At 36.0% G+C, this 15,987-nt stretch overlaps 1 protein-coding gene across 5 annotated transcripts in view; it reads left to right on the top strand.

Annotated features, from left to right (window-relative positions):
* The window catches only part of LOC149475436 (juvenile hormone esterase-like), a 36,589-nt gene extending 21,336 nt beyond the window's left edge, over positions 1 to 15,253 (top strand). For 2 of the 5 annotated variants that reach the window (XM_089713369.1, XM_089713368.1), the window contains 3 exons: positions 1,895 to 2,042; positions 11,995 to 13,244; positions 13,564 to 15,251. In XM_089713369.1, the coding sequence (XP_089569495.1) occupies positions 1,905 to 2,042; positions 11,995 to 13,244; positions 13,564 to 14,362 (2,187 nt within the window). In that variant the 5' untranslated portion in view covers positions 1,895 to 1,904 and the 3' untranslated portion in view covers positions 14,363 to 15,251. Of the gene's footprint in view, positions 1 to 1,894; positions 2,043 to 2,097; positions 2,175 to 11,994; positions 13,245 to 13,563 lie in introns of those variants that run through there. The other 3 variants (XR_016318062.1, XM_089713372.1, XM_089713371.1) reach the window with 3 other exon arrangements.
* Positions 15,254 to 15,987: the final 734 nt, after the last annotated feature.

The raw sequence follows: 15,987 nt of genomic DNA, 5'->3' as shown, positions 1-15,987 counted from the left end.
GGGATACATAGGCATACAGACAGACGGCTGGAAGTGACTTTGTTTTATTGTTTTTATACTATGTACTTAGTGGTTATAATATGTGATATTTTTTATAATTTCAAAAAAAAATTAGAAGGTTTTCAATTCGGCTGGTATATTTTTTTTTATTACATCTAGGTAGTTTGTCAAAAACTCTCAGTTAAAGTCATATCACAAATATTTTATCAATTGTGTGTCGATAACATGAGATTTAGGGCCGATTTTTCAATGCTTGGATAAAACTTATCCATCCAATAAAGTATTACACGATAATATTAAAATGTCACGTAAAACGTCAAATACGTGCAATTAGAATACGTTTTTAAAATGGTAGTTTTATACATTATTCGACAAATAAGATTTATCCAAGCATTGAAAAATCGGCGCTAAGATATACATCTTCAATAGAAATAGATGTGTTGACAATTCGATTGTGTTTGTATGTATGTAACTCAGTATGTACAATCTTGGTGAACAGAATTTGATTTTTTCCTTGCTATATTAGAGTTGAATCGAGATTATTTTGATAGCAATGTTGCTTTAATAAAAAAGAGCGTGTGTGCCGAGCACACGAGTCAGAAGTGAAACTTCTTTGACAAGATTCAAATATACCAAAATCGTCGCCTTACCTCATGCAGTGACGGTACTTGCCATGACATAACCAAAGATTAAATAAATTTAAAGTACGATGTTTTCTAGAAAAAAAAATAATATAAATTTAAAATTATTCAAAATTAACACGATTAGTTATCAGTAGCCCAGTATAATTGGAATTTAATGACCTGTCTGTATCAAATAAGATATGATTTGTTTTTGTCTCCTAAACCATAGATTTATTATTACAGATGATATAATTACTTGTTATTAAATTTTACTTATATTCCAGTCCAATCTAGATATGCAGAAGTATAAAAATCCTATCTTATTAATATTATGTTTGTGGAATTAAGACGAGAACTTAATGGTGCATATACACAATCGCACGAATAGCGAGGTTATAAGCGAACCGAATAAAGAACACGTACGTATAATCAATCCACTCGCTTTAGGGCGCTTTTCCACTAATAATGTGCGAGGGTGTGTAGCGAGGAATGTGTTTGTAAATAATCATATCGCTTCATTTAGTTTGAAGTTTAACGTTTAAAGCGATATTATTGGTTATTTACAAACATTCCTCGCTACACATCCTCGCACATTATTTGTGGAAATGCACTCTTAAGATTCGTGTTACCGGTTTGTAGACCAATTTTTCGAATCAAAGCGAAGACGAGTGAACAGTGGTTCGCATCCACATTCGTATACGAATGTTTCGTCAAATCACAAGGCGAATAGTAACAAATGTGTAAATGCACCATGAAATACATAGTAGACGTAGTATTTATTATATATGTAGATATGTAGAAATTCCAACGCTTTCTGTCTACATGAATGTCTAATCTGATGCTTAACTAATTACGTAGATACTCGCTATTTTGTTTTTGTTTTATTAATCATAGGATTTACACGTTTTCCTAGCTCAATAGTACACTTTAGCTATATGATGTTTGAACTATGAATTTAATGATCAGTTTGCGAAATCAAGTTATTTAAATAAATAATAATATGTTTATGTAACTGGGGCGAACGAAGGCGCGCGCAGAAAAGTGTGTAATCAGTCTGCTGCCATCAGTCTAACATCAAATTGCTAAATCCAAATCCAAACTTTTTTTTGAAGAAGCAGGAAATAAACTATTTTATCATATTTACTAGGTGTTTATAATAAACAACAACGTTGTGATCATTTTAGTCTTCCTTCCCCTTGATTCAAGGTGTTTTTTAGGCCAATTTCATGCCCTGTTCATGAATGCATATAATATCGTATTCCTCTTTCCAGCGGCGGCAGAATGGTCGAGACGCCAATAGTGCGAGTGGCTGAGGGGGAGCTGCTGGGCAGGCTGGCCAGTACCCCAAGCGGCAGGAGCTACTACAGCTTCCAGGGCATACCGTATGCAAAGCCGCCGCTCGGCTCTTTGAGGTTTAAAGTGAGTATTTAGCTTAGTGGAAGGTTTTGTGGGTTGCCATGGTGATGGATAAACAATGCAAGAGGGAGGAGCTACTACAGCTTCCAGGGCATACCGTATGCGCAGCGACCTCTCGGCTCTTTGAGGTTTAAAGTGAGTATTTGAAGCTTAGTGGAAGGTTTTGTGGATTGCCATGGTGATGGATAAACAATGTGAGAGGGAGGAGCTACTACAGCTTCCAGGGCATACCGTATGCGAAGTCACCGCTCGGCTCTTTGAGGTTTAAAGACTAAGGACTAAAAGCTATGCGAGGAAATGTATAGAAGACATTCCACAGCTTCGCAACGCATCCTTGCACGACACTATTGGTTCTTTAAAAAGACATTCGTCGCTATACATCCTTGCACATCTCGTGGACACGCAGCCTTATACTAAACCTCTTCAAATTAAGTTAAAAGTACTAACAGTAACTTACCAACAAGGAAAATAATTAGTATTCTAACTACATCTTATAAAACTTATGGCTTAAATAATTTCTAGTATGTAACAAGCATTATATTTCTGCGAAATATCGGAATGTATTATTTAATACTTTTCGATAAAACAGATGTGTTAATATTTCAACCACATTTTGTATAATCTCGATCTAATACGGGCACATCAAAGGCATAACCTAACATAACCATAACATGAAGGTAGCTAATGAAAAATTTATTATTACCGAGATATTTATTATTAATAATTTATTAATTATTAATTATTTTATTATACATAAATAATAATAACCTTACCCGAGCCAGAGATGAATTTTCTCCCTCAGGCTTAAATTTAGTAGTCTGTTAATATTAAAACGTATATTATGTCAATACAAATATCATAAAGATGAAGAGTTTGTTTGTTTGAACGTGCTAATCTCAGGAATAATTCTTACTACGATTAGGGTACGATACGGATACGGTGGGTACGATTTGAAAAATTATTTCAGTGTTAAATAGCCTTTTTATTGAGGAAGGATCGCTATATATCATCATGCTAAGACTAATAGGAACTAGAGGTCCGCGCCACGCCGGCGTGCCGCCGCCGAGAGACTCCGGCGCGCCGCCGCCGCCGCCGGGTCACAGAAAAATTGGCGCCGAGTTCAAATTTTGCGCGCGAACCATGTGTCACGCACGCGTTGTTGTCTACAACACGGCAACGTCGCATCGATGTCTACTATATCGATGCCAGATGTTTTACTCCAAAAGCTAGCCAAAAAACACTCCAATAGATTTATTGATGAGGATGACGACGTCGCTCAAGAGTGTTGGAGATATTTGGCTACGGCTAACCCTTCAGATTTAGGAGATGTAGAGGACAACATTCTTAAGTTCTGGAAACAAAAAAAAGTTGTTTTTCCTTGGCTTGCCGGATTAGCGCGATCGCTTCTATCTATCTCAGCTACAAGCACGCCAAATGAAAGGGTTTTTTCTGTAGCTGGGCTAGTCTTAACTGCGAAGAGATCGCGTCTAAATCCTGCAAAAGTTAACAAAATTATTTTTATCCATGATAATTATAAACATGATTTGTTACAAATCAGTAACATTCATTGCTATGCAGACGACAGTACGGGGTATGCTCTTTATCCCAGCCGTGCAAACACCTCAAAGGAAAGCCTCAATGAGAGTCGAAACAAACTTGTGTCTGAAGTCGAGTCTTCTCTCCAAGAAGTCTCGGATTGAGGCGAACTTAATCTTGTCGAGTTCAATCCCCTAAAGACACAGGTTTGCGCGTTCACCGTTAAAAAGACCCCATTTGTCGTAGAACATCGGTTTAAGAGTACTCCCCTTAGTATATCGCTGAAAATCGGAATCTTCGGAGTTGAAATCTCGAGTGACGTTCAATTCCGCAGTCATTTGGAAGCGAAGGCTAAATTAGCCGCGAAAAAACTTGGTGTGCTCAGTAGATCGAGACAGTACTTCAAGCCGGCCCAACGACTTCAGCTGTACAAGGCTCAGATGCGACCCCATATGGAGTACTGTTCTCATCTCTGGGCCGGAGCCCCATAGTATCAACTCCTTCCTCTTGATCGCATCCAACGTCGAGCAGCTCGAATTGTCGATGACCGTAGGCTTTCCGATAGGCTCGATCCATTGTCAGTGCGAAGAGACGTTGCGTCTCTCTGTATACTGTACAGAATCTACTATGGGGAGTGCTCTGAGGAATTGTTCCACCTTTTACCAGCCGCACAGTTCCACCACCGGTGACCGGACCACACGCCGTAAAAACCAGTTCCATCCGCACCATCTGGATGGTTGGCGCTCCACCACTGTCCGCTTCACCCGCAACTTCCTTCCGCGTATGGTGAAACTATGCCACCTGCGGTGTTCCCGAACAACTACGACATTGGGGCCTTCAAGAAAAGAGCTTATTTGTCCATAAAAGGCCGGCAAAGCACCTGTAACACTTCTAGTGTTACAAGTGTTTATGGGCGGTGGTGACCACTTCACATCAGGTGGCCCACCTGCTCCTTTGCTTGCTCTGACATAACATTGCCAATATAAAAATTATTGGCAATGTTTATAATTATCATGTTCATCACTAAATAGTTAAGCTACTTGATTTTAATAAAAATATTTTTTTTATTAAACTTAAAGAGAGATTTTTCTACTGCCCGCCCACCCCCTAATAACTTTAAAAATAACTAGCCCACGCCGGCGACGCCGCGCCGCGCCGGGTGTCGCACCCGGCGCGCCGCCGCTGGGCTTTTGGACTGCGGCGCGGACCTCTAATAGGAACGAAGGAATATGGGTAAAACCGTCGGACACAGCCAGAGGCGGCTCGCCCTAAGGAGCGCTGGTGCAGTGAACTCCCATAAATAATTATAATAAAATCATACTCCTTAATTTCATTATTAATATTAATTATTACTATTTAAAATCAATCGTAATCGTAAAAAACTACTGTCAATACCAATGAATATATCCATCATTCCATCATTCCATACACCTGAATAATACTGTATTATACAGTACCTAACGCGCGAAGCGGTGCGCTCACGATTGCGCACCAATGAAAAAATATTTAGTACATTTCCTAATACGAAATTCAATAGGAGTGAAAGAGAGGGTTTGCTAGTGCCCTGCGCGCGTGAAACAGAAGATTTTCTATGGAAAAATAGCAAAATTCGGAGCGCCGCTCCCGCAAACGTTGCCGGTTCGTTTTTACCGCCGCGCCTGGGCGCCCGTACACAGGACAGCGATGTTGCCACTCTCTATATTATAAACAAACACTCGACTCTCGAGCCTCGAGTCAACTTCAATGCACGCGCGCGAATGCAAATTCGGGAATTTTCTAATTAAAATCATAAGATACGTGTTGAAATAGTCTGTAGTTATCAGTATTACTTGTGAGTGTGAAAATGAACAATTATAATGTGGCGTTCATTAAAAAGTGTGTTAAAACGTTACAAATTCGGCTTGAATTGAAAGCTAAGGGACTGCCACGGCCTGAACTTGACCTTATGCCTGGTTCACACTTTGATTAGTGCGAGTGCAGGTGATGAGTAGTACTACGTGTGGACAGCGACTGTTTAGTGCGAGTGTTTAGTAGGCTGTGTAGTAAAGTGAATAGAAGCGTGTTCTATTTTTTTGCGAGTGGACTGCGAGTAGCCACGTCCCGCGCGCCCTCCCTTCCCCCTCACTCGCAGCGTGCCTGCACTCGCACTAATCACCGGCACTCGCAGTCAATTGGACACTACTCGCACTACACACCTGCACTCGCACTAATCACCTGCACTCGCAGTCAATTGGACACTACTCGCACTACACACCTGCACTCGCACTCATCACCTGCACTCGCACTAATCAAAGTGTGAACCAGCCATTACGCAAAAATGTACGAGAAAAACGAAAACATATACGCGTGTGTTTAAATCCGAACAATATTATGTGAAAACACCGTGGTTGTGTGGTTGTGATGAAAGCAACAAGAACAACAGACATTTACGAATGTCTTGTCGCTTTAAGTTATAGATATTTTTGCACACCAAAAAGAAAGACGTATGTATTTCCTTTATAAGTAATTTTTTTGATAAATGTACTGCTTTACACCATGTATTTTCAGTGTTTTATTTCAAGTGAACACCCATAAAATTTTGTCACGAGCCGCCTCTGGACACAGCTAGTATATAAAGTTGAAGAGTATGTTTGTTTGAACGCGCTAATCTCAGAAACAAGGACCCATTTGAAATATTCTTTCACTGTTGGATATGTACGTCATCCCTGAATACTAAAGAGTATTGACTATATATTTACCACAAGTGAAGCCAGGCTGGAACAGCTAGTATTGGCAATCTAATTTGACAAAACAGGTTTTCTAAATTGTACTTACAAACCGCTCAATCTATACTAATATTATAAAGCTGAAGAGTTTGTTTGTTTGAACGCGCTAATCTCAGGAATTACTGGTTCGATTTGAAAAATTATTTCGGTGTTAGATAGCCCATTTATCGAGGAAGGCTATAGGCTACATATCATCACGATAAGACCAACAGGAGCGGAGCAATGCGGGTGAAACCACGCGGAACAGCTAGTTTTTAATATTTATTGAAACAAAAGTAACATTTATATGGATTTAATCCTCCGATACAAACTGTCATATCTAATTGTGTTACTAATACCGTTTATCGTTCATTTAGATTCTATTAACTACCTACTTATAGTAGTTACAATTTATTCACCTGTTTGTTATTTTCGGCTGAAGTAACGGGCGAAAATATGTTTTTTTTTATCGTAGTGAAAACGTACAAATCCATGTCAATACCACGGAGGCCATTTCACTGCAGTATTTAATAGACTTAGTTCAGTAAAGTCTAGACGGTAACCTGGCTAAGAGAAATTTTGACAGAACCTTCTTGAGATACTGACGATTTTTTAGTCTGTGGTCCAAAAAAGAATGGGAACGTCAATGGTCTCAGTGACCGTGGTAAAGTAGGGTGTAATCGTTAAGTGTACACGGACACTTATTCTGTAACTTTAAACTGATAAAGTACCTTACTTATGAAGTAAAAAGACTGCAGTAATCACTTTTGAAGTGACTTCTCAAGGTGCGTTGAGAGTAAAATTTTAAGGTCGCGTCATGGAAATACCGTCACGTCATGGAGTAAGGAAACGATTTTGGTATCTTTAAATCTTGCTTAAGAAGTTTCACTTCTGACACTTGTACTCGGCTTCGAAATACTTATATACAAAAATGAAAGGAAAGTTCTAATCTTGGTATCGAATTTCAACCTGGAGCTCACGACCTTGTGTTCAAGGGAGGGGGTAAGAGCTTGCCGTTAAAAGGGTTTAGATAAACATAAAAGGATTGTGTTAGAGGATCTATAAAATATAATTTATTAAGAGACTAGCTGTGCCCCGCGGTTTTACCCGCATTGCTCAGCTCCTGTTGGTCTTAGCGTGATGATATATATAGCCTATAGCCTTCCTCGATAAATGGGCTATCTAACACTGAAATAAATAGGACCAGTAGTTCCTAAGATGAGCGCGTTTAAACAAACTAACTCTTCATCTTAAAATTTTAAGAATTGAATGTTACAATGTAATAAATGTTCATTGTTAGATCTTGTAAATATATGTTTTGCGGAACTTTTGCCATTCGTGGGTCGGTTAGTCGTAGTTTTGCATCTTCCAAATTTTCTTTGTCTTTATTTCTTCCTAAAAAATAACTTAACATTTTGGCATAACTCACGTGAAATTTTAAAAGCCTTTTATCATATAAATTGATATCATTTCATCTTCCAACTTCCGACATACATTGTCTTTGGAACAAACCCAAATATTATAACTTGTATGTCGAATTGCCAAAACCTCAACCTACTTAACAACGTGAAGTATAGATTTTTCTATATTATGTTGGCTTCGTACACTGTTGAAAATGAATCTTTCTTGTTACCTTGGACTAAGGAATTCTGTTACTGCATAATAAGGTTTAAATTTAAAGATTTTAACAGATTATAAATGGTTTTATTCAATATATTAGTTATCCTACTTCTGTACATACAGAAAGCGTGGTCTCAGACTGATTAAATATATTTTTAAGCTAGATTTCCGCCCGCGGATTCACGCGCGTAGGTATTCAAAGAAAATCCTACGTCTTATTCTGGGTCTTCAGCTACCTACATACCAAATTTCATTGTAATCGGTTCTCTAGTATTTGCGTGAAAGAGTAACAAACATCCATCCATCCTCACAAACTTTCGCATTTATATTATTAGTACCTAGGATATGAAATCGAAGTGTAGTTAAAAAAAAGACGTGTGGCATTCGGGGACTGCCGCGGTAAAGCTATTGCATGCTATGCCTTCAAGCCACACCTCCGCGCCCGTCGGAGTGGGGAGCGTGAGGTTTTTTCGTTACGGAATTTCTGGATTCGCTCCCCGCGCTCAAGGCCCGCGATAGAAGCTATGTAATAGCCTAAAAGTATTAAGATACAAAAATACTCGAATAAAATCAAATATAGTAAAATTGACTGTCTTTATCCTGTTGTTTTACAAGGATATCCTTGCAGATGACACTGTTTTTAAGGATATTTTGGTATTTGAAGGGTATTTGTTTGGAAAACTGTCTAATTGTTAATTATATTTTTCCTTACGCTAAAAGATAATTAAATGGAAGATTTGATGATTTAAAACAGCTTAAAAGGAGCCTAGTTAGTTCGATAAACATTAAAATTGTGTTGTGTCTTTCCTACTAAATATTTTTACAGTAAATCTGATAATATGGGTAACTAGCTTACCGCCTGCGGCTTCGCCCGCTTTAAATTACATATATACTAAAACCTTCCTCTTAAATGACTCTATCTATTAAAAAAACCCCATCAAAATCCGTTGCGTTGTTTTAAAGATTTAAGAACACAAAGGGACATAAGGACAGAAAAAGCGACTTTGTTTTATACTATGTAGTGATCTTCATGAGGTAAAGAAAATGTTTTTTTTTTTTGTATTAGATTTAGATAATTAATAAATCGATACAGAATATCGTTATCGTAAAGATATAAGCATATAAATAATGCAATTAAAATTCCTAATAGATAAAATTACTAGTATAGTATTATTATCTGTAGATTATAGATAAATATAGTATTATTATTACTTATACTCTATATCTACACATTTCTTAGATATATCAAACAATCGTTTTCATTAAAAGGAGCGTATGTGCAGAACACATGTGTCAGAAGTGAATCTTCTTTGGCAAAAGTTTCAAAGATAGAAAAATCGTCCTAACTCCATGACGTGAGGGTATTGCCATGACGCTACCTTGAAATTTGACTCTCAACGCGTAGACTACAGGCCCGTGTTGAAAAAATTATGGGTCATTTGACCCACCAGGTGACCTATCTAGAACGATATAAGAGCATAAAATAATAAGATTCAGCACTATGACGTCACTTGTAAGCTGTCCACCTGAGTGCAGATGAGAATTCGAAGGTTCAGTTAGAGGTACGGCGTTGCGGAATAATTGATTAAAAGTAGTATAGAAATAGTATGACACAGATGCCGTACAAAATCAAATGACCAAATTTACCCCGGCAACTGTCGAAAAATAAAAATAAATTCCGACTTTGTGGACCACCATTTTTGTACGGCATCTGTGTAATACTATTTCTATACTGCTTTTAAGCCATTATTCCGCAACGCCGTACAAAAATCATGGAGACAAGGGGAGAAAATCTCTACCTGAACTTTCGAATTCTCATCTGCACTCAGGTGGACAGCTTACGAGTGTCGTCATAGTGCTGAATCTTTTTATTTTATGCTCTTATATCATTCTAGATAGGTCAGGTGGTGGGTCAAATGACCCATAATTTTTTCAACATGGGCCTGTAGTCTAGCGCCTAAAGAAGTTTCGTTTAAAAAAAATATTTGTTTATATTAGTGTAGACTGTAGTAATTTAAGAAGAAAGAAGAAAGAAAATAAGAATTTTAAAGCTATGATAATAAATTTCATTGTAATCGGTTCAGTAGTCTTTGCGTGAAAGAGTAACAAACATACATCATACATACATCCATCATCATAAACTTTCGCATTTATAATATTAATAGGAATTAGAATAACACACATACATGTGTTTCTTCTCAATCTTATAACGTTTTTCAACCAAATACGTGTTCTAATAAAAAAATTTAATCAATGAATAATCTGTTACAAATTCGGAGTATTGTTTCTTAGACACGGTCGGAGTCATAAATGAACACATGTGAAAAATATGTTTAATTCATTGGTACTAATCTATGACTGTATTGGTTTGTCGTGAGTCATACATACAAATAGATAAAGAACGGTCATTTGAAATTTTTAGGTGGACCGAGGACTAGAAGCAACAATTTTTTTTTATCACTGCATTGCTCATGTTTAAAGACTTCTTGAATTGTATATTTGTTTAATTTAAAATTGCTGGTTAACTTATTCGATCGTGAGTCAGGATTAGAACCTGCGTCTTTTACCGTACCGTGGCGTGCGACGCTTGAACACTCTGCCTTTGTTTTGTTTCTTGTTATTTTCTCCATTTTTCAAAGAACAGCTTCTTATCCGCTCATATGCTTGAGAAAAAAAAAATGACCCCTTACTTAGCTACGCGCAACCACAGTTGCAAAAACACGATCGAGAATCTTGTTTCGCGCAACTGTGGTTGCAAAGCGACTTTCTTATTTCAATTGATTATAAACTCTATTTCATACTCTCAGAGTCTAATTTTTACGTATTTAAACCAAAGACAACTAATTGATTCGTCTATTTCTCCCCAGTACTACCAACCTTTCAAACAGAATTTTGGGAATATCTTAGTTTGTATCTTACGTGTCTTACAAGCAAGTGTTAAAATATGCCGTAATTGTTGTATTTTATTGATTTCTACTCGTGTTTACTTACCAGATTATTCTCTAACAGGTGTTTTATTGTTATAAAGTAATATTTTAGTGACCGTTGTAATAAATATGTAATAAAGACGACTTTAAAAGTTAGTAGACTTTAGACGATTTCATAACTTTTTAAGGTATACGGTAATCATATATTGTAAAAATAACACAGTTTTGTATAGTATTATTACAATAGCAATCGATTACAGTCAATATATTTGAAGTACTCCTCTCGCGGAAGTCATAAATTAAGTTTTAATAGCGGTGCGTCGAACGCGCGGCGCACGTTCCAGAGCACTAGCAAAGTAGGCTACCTTTATTTTTTTTTGCAAGCTATTTAGCGTATTTTATTTTTGCAACTGTGGTTGCGCAAAGCATATGAGCGGTTATGGACTTTTGAAACTGTGAAACTTAGGCGCGTTGAGAGTAAAATTTCAAGGTCGCGTCATGGCAATACCGTCTCGTCATGGAATGAAACGACGATTTTGGTATCTTTGAATCTTGGCAAAGAAGTTTCACTTCCGACACGTGTGCTCCGCACAGACGCTGTATTATTCAATTTTGCTTATTTCCTCTTACGATAGTTTAAATCTTAATCACCTGTTCAGCATACAAACTGATCGAGAGAGTGTGAGAAATGTAAGATAGCGAAATTTATCATAAGATAACGTGATCAAATAAGACGGGAGATAAACAGCTCAAGTTTTGTTGTGTGATAGCTGAGATCGTCTTCGGTAAAAACCCTGTAGTTAAATTAAATATAATAAGCCTCGATGATGAAGAGATTATAAATTATATAATGTTTATAGTATAAGAAGTTATTTTTACATCATAATTATGTACTTTATTATGTTATTAATAATCATCCATGTTTATAAATATCCATTGAAACTGAACAAAAATCTCGAATAATACCTTACATTTCTTTTAGTTGAACTTTTTGTTATCTATTTCAGTTTATAAAGTATCCTTTTGAAAGTTTGCTATGTTTGTTTAGACAATCCAATCGAAAGACATGAAAAATTTAACAAAATACCCTTTACTAACTAACTACTAACTTTTTCTTATCTATTGCAGGCCCCTCAACCACCAGAGCCATGGGAAGGTGTACGAGACGCAACAGCAGAAGGCAACCTTTGCCCCCAAATAGATTTAGTATTCGAAAAGACATACGTGGGAGACGAAAACTGCCTATTCCTGAACGTTTATACTCCAAATTTAGACGGGGAATTCCTTCCAGTCATGTTTTACATCCATGGAGGCGGGTTCCTCTACGGCTCAGGCAGTTCTGCCTATTACGGAGGTGATTACCTCGTCGAAAAAGATGTGGTCGTCGTCACAGTCAATTACAGATGTGGTGCTCTTGGTTTCCTCAGTTTGAACACCCCAGAAGTACCCGGAAACGCTGGTCTTAAAGATATTGTCCAAGCGTTCCGATGGGTGAAGGAAAATATCAAACATTTCGGGGGTAATTCGGGAAATATAACCGTTTTTGGTGAAAGCGCGGGTGGTGCTGCGGTGTCCATGTTAGCAGCAAGCCCTCTAACTAAAGATATGTTCAGCAAAGCGATCATTCAATCGGGAGTAGCGTTGAACAAATGGACGTTCCAGAAACATCCGATCAAAAACGCTAGAGCGCTTGCGAACGAACTAGGTTGTGAATCAACGGACCTTAATGACATTTTGGAGTTCCTCACCACTACGCCCGTGAGAGATATCGTGGAAGCGAACGTCAAAATGAACGGACTGGATCTGTTCTACCAAGAAGGAACTTTCCTCTTTAGCGCAGTTGTTGAAAAAGAGTTTCCGGGCGTCGAGGCAGTTTTTACAGAACCATACGTCAATATACTAACGTCTGGTAGACTAGCGAATATCCCCATAATGATCGGATCGACGACACTAGAATATAACATAGAAAGAAAAGACTTACAAGCGTGCATTCCTGAGGAATTTAACATTGAGAGAAATTCAGAAGAGGCAATAGAACTTGCGAATAAAATTAAAGACTTGTACTATAAAGGCGAAAGTGACTTTGAGAAAGGCCATTTGCTATCTGACTGCTTGTTCAATATAGACACGCATAGGTTCATCCAGTACTTGGTCAAAGTGTCAACGAAACCGATATATTACTACAAATTCGATTATATAGGCGAGTTGAACTGGTCTATTAAATTGGTGGATAGCTATGGGATCAAGCGATCGGGGCATATGGATGAGTTGGGATATCTGTTCAAGAGTGACATGCACGCAGACATAGAACCCACAGCCCAAGATATTGAGATGAGAGAACGGATGCTGAGGCTGTGGACCAATTTCGCGAAAACTGGGTGAGTTTTTTATTTAGTAATATTTTCTTTAGAAGGTTGTGTCAGTTAATGTATGAATGAATTAAAATTTATGAATTACTGTTGAAAATATTAGATAAGTAAAAATATGACATAAATTACAATTTAACAAGTGAGTTAACTAGGTAACTGCAATGAATACGTTGATATTAAAAATAGGGACTATTAATTTCATGTTCAAAAAACGCTTACCATTACCTTAGATTTTAAAATATGTCATCATGTGTTGTATTTTCATCAAAAACATATTCAAAAGAAATTTCAATAAATTTTGAATGAAAATAATTTCATATTTTTCCAGAAATCCAACACCAGAGGAAAACCACTACATTCCCGTGAAATGGCTGCCAGTCACAAAAGACAATCTCCATTACTTGAACATTAGCAACGAATTGTCCATGGGAACTAACCCGGATAAGGAAAAAATGGAATTCTGGGATGAAATGTACGCAAAATACTTCAAAATCTGGAACCAAACGAACAATGAAGAAGAAACAGAAGTAATTGAAACACAAAAGGAAGAAATACAATTCAAAGATGAAATTCAATTCAAAGAAGAAATTCAATTCAAACAGGAAATAAAAGAAACAGAAATTAAAGATGAGATAGATACGAAGCCAATTATAGTTCAGGAAATCATTCAAACGGTCACCACTGTGGAAAATGATAAAGAACCAGAGACATTAATTGTCGTAGAAGAGAAATCTAACTTACAAGATATAGCGGACATAGAGCAACAAGTCGAAGAAATACATGCAATTATAGATAATGGAGACGGCGAAAACGTCATAATAATAGAAGAGAAAATAACAGAGCCTGTTATAATCGAAAATAACACGGTGAAGGAAGAAACACGAACGGTGCGAGAAATAATGAGCATTTACAAGGAGACACATACAGAAAATGGCTTCGATGACCATAAACTAAACGGCAACGTCGAAAGGAAACCAAGGCCGTCGAATGAGATAAAAATGGTCCAAAATAGCAATATCAATCCTAAAGATGTCGTCCGAGCCAACGATCCGCCAGAAGACGATTTGCCCAAAAATATTGGTGTCAATAAATTCGTCAATTTCTTCGAATCACTCGGAAAGAAGTAAAGTTCCTAATTTAGGACGCGAGCGGTTTGAAACAGTTGTTTAGTCATATTATATCGGAGTAAATTTTTGGTGTCAAAAAAATTGGTCAAATGTTTTCAAAATATATTGGTGTAAGTAAAAAAAATGTCAAAAAATCATTGTGAATCGGTGTTAAATGTGTTTTGTATAAAAATTTAAAGATTCAAAAAAGTTATGTAGAATTTTATGTAGTTGCTGTAAATCGATGTTTAAATTTAGGAATTTTCTGGCCCATTCAAACTAGAGCGGTATCCCAATGGCATGCGATTAAATCTCTTACGTAGTATATTATAGAGACTATAATCGCATACCGATCCGAGTACGGTAGCGAACAGCCGTTTGAACAGGCCTTTAAACTGATCACACCACTCGTGTAGAATAACTATATTTGAATAAAACCGTTTAAGTGTATATCTTGTCAAATTTAAGGTCAAAACTTATATGCTCACTTTTATTAACTTTAGACTATATAAACTACGTGAATAAACTGCAAAATCCCTTTATTTATCGATTTGGGGTTATTTTGAACCCAATTGTAAAACAAATCTAGAAAAATATGTTGTGCAAAATTTTTCAAGTCTATCGAATTTTCGAGATTTCCAAATACAAACATACGAAAATTTGATTTTTAATCATCAACATTTTCAGGTGCAAATGGTTTTATTTTAAAATATAGATTTACATTCCATATTTTATTTATACACGACATTATATTTCATTATATTTTCATATAAATTCATTTAATTTTAAAATAAATAAAAAAGTTAATCAGTAAGTTATATGCAATGAACATTCCATATTTGCATTTATTTTATTTTTGCATTTAATTATCTGTTTCGATTGTTAATCTGTGTTTTTACACACGTTTTTATTTATTTTAATATAATATTATATTAATATTAATATTATATTAAAATTAATATTATTATTTGATTTTAATATAAGTTTTTTTTTTAATTATGCTTTAAATAATCAATTTTGTTTCTGAATTCTATCAAAATAACTCTGAAAAATACGAAAAACATATTAATTTTCGAATAATAATAATTTTGTCAACGAAATGGCGTGTAGAAAACATATAATATGAACAGAAAATTTTCTTATGTATTATTTTAAAATTTTAGTATGAGTGATGTCTAGTGCCTTTCTAATGTAAAATATTATTTTTTTCCTTCTAGTCTTACATGCGTTAGCAACTTTTATTTTTTGTATGAATTAACTTGAAATCGTTTACATTGTAATATTGTGAGTTTAAGAATTTTTTTTTTATAAAATTGATATGAAAAATTTTTGTTTTTGGCCATTGTTACACTTTTTTGGTCTTAATTTGTTAATAAATAGTTGCTAACGTGTGTTTGATTTTTATTATATTATTATGGTTATTTGTTACAAATGTAACAATTACGTCAGACGTACATATGTTGATTCTTTGATTAATTAAATTTTTGTTAATTCGATGTATTATTTATTGATTGTCAAAATTTAAATCGACTTTTCGGTCAGTATTCATTGTAAAATTATTTTTTTAAACAAAAAAATCAGACTGTTACGTACTTATTTATCAAGAAATGGATTGTGCGAGAGAGACACTATTATGTAATGAATTT

The sequence above is a fragment of the Colias philodice genome, chromosome 30, assembly GCF_061535455.1.
Source record: "Colias philodice isolate Cphi_HAF_F1 chromosome 30, ilColPhil1 Martin Lab GWU primary, whole genome shotgun sequence".
In the NCBI taxonomy this organism is placed as follows: domain Eukaryota; kingdom Metazoa; phylum Arthropoda; class Insecta; order Lepidoptera; family Pieridae; genus Colias; species Colias philodice.
Note: the sequence above shows the minus strand (reverse complement) of the source record. Positions and strands in the feature narration are given on the sequence as shown.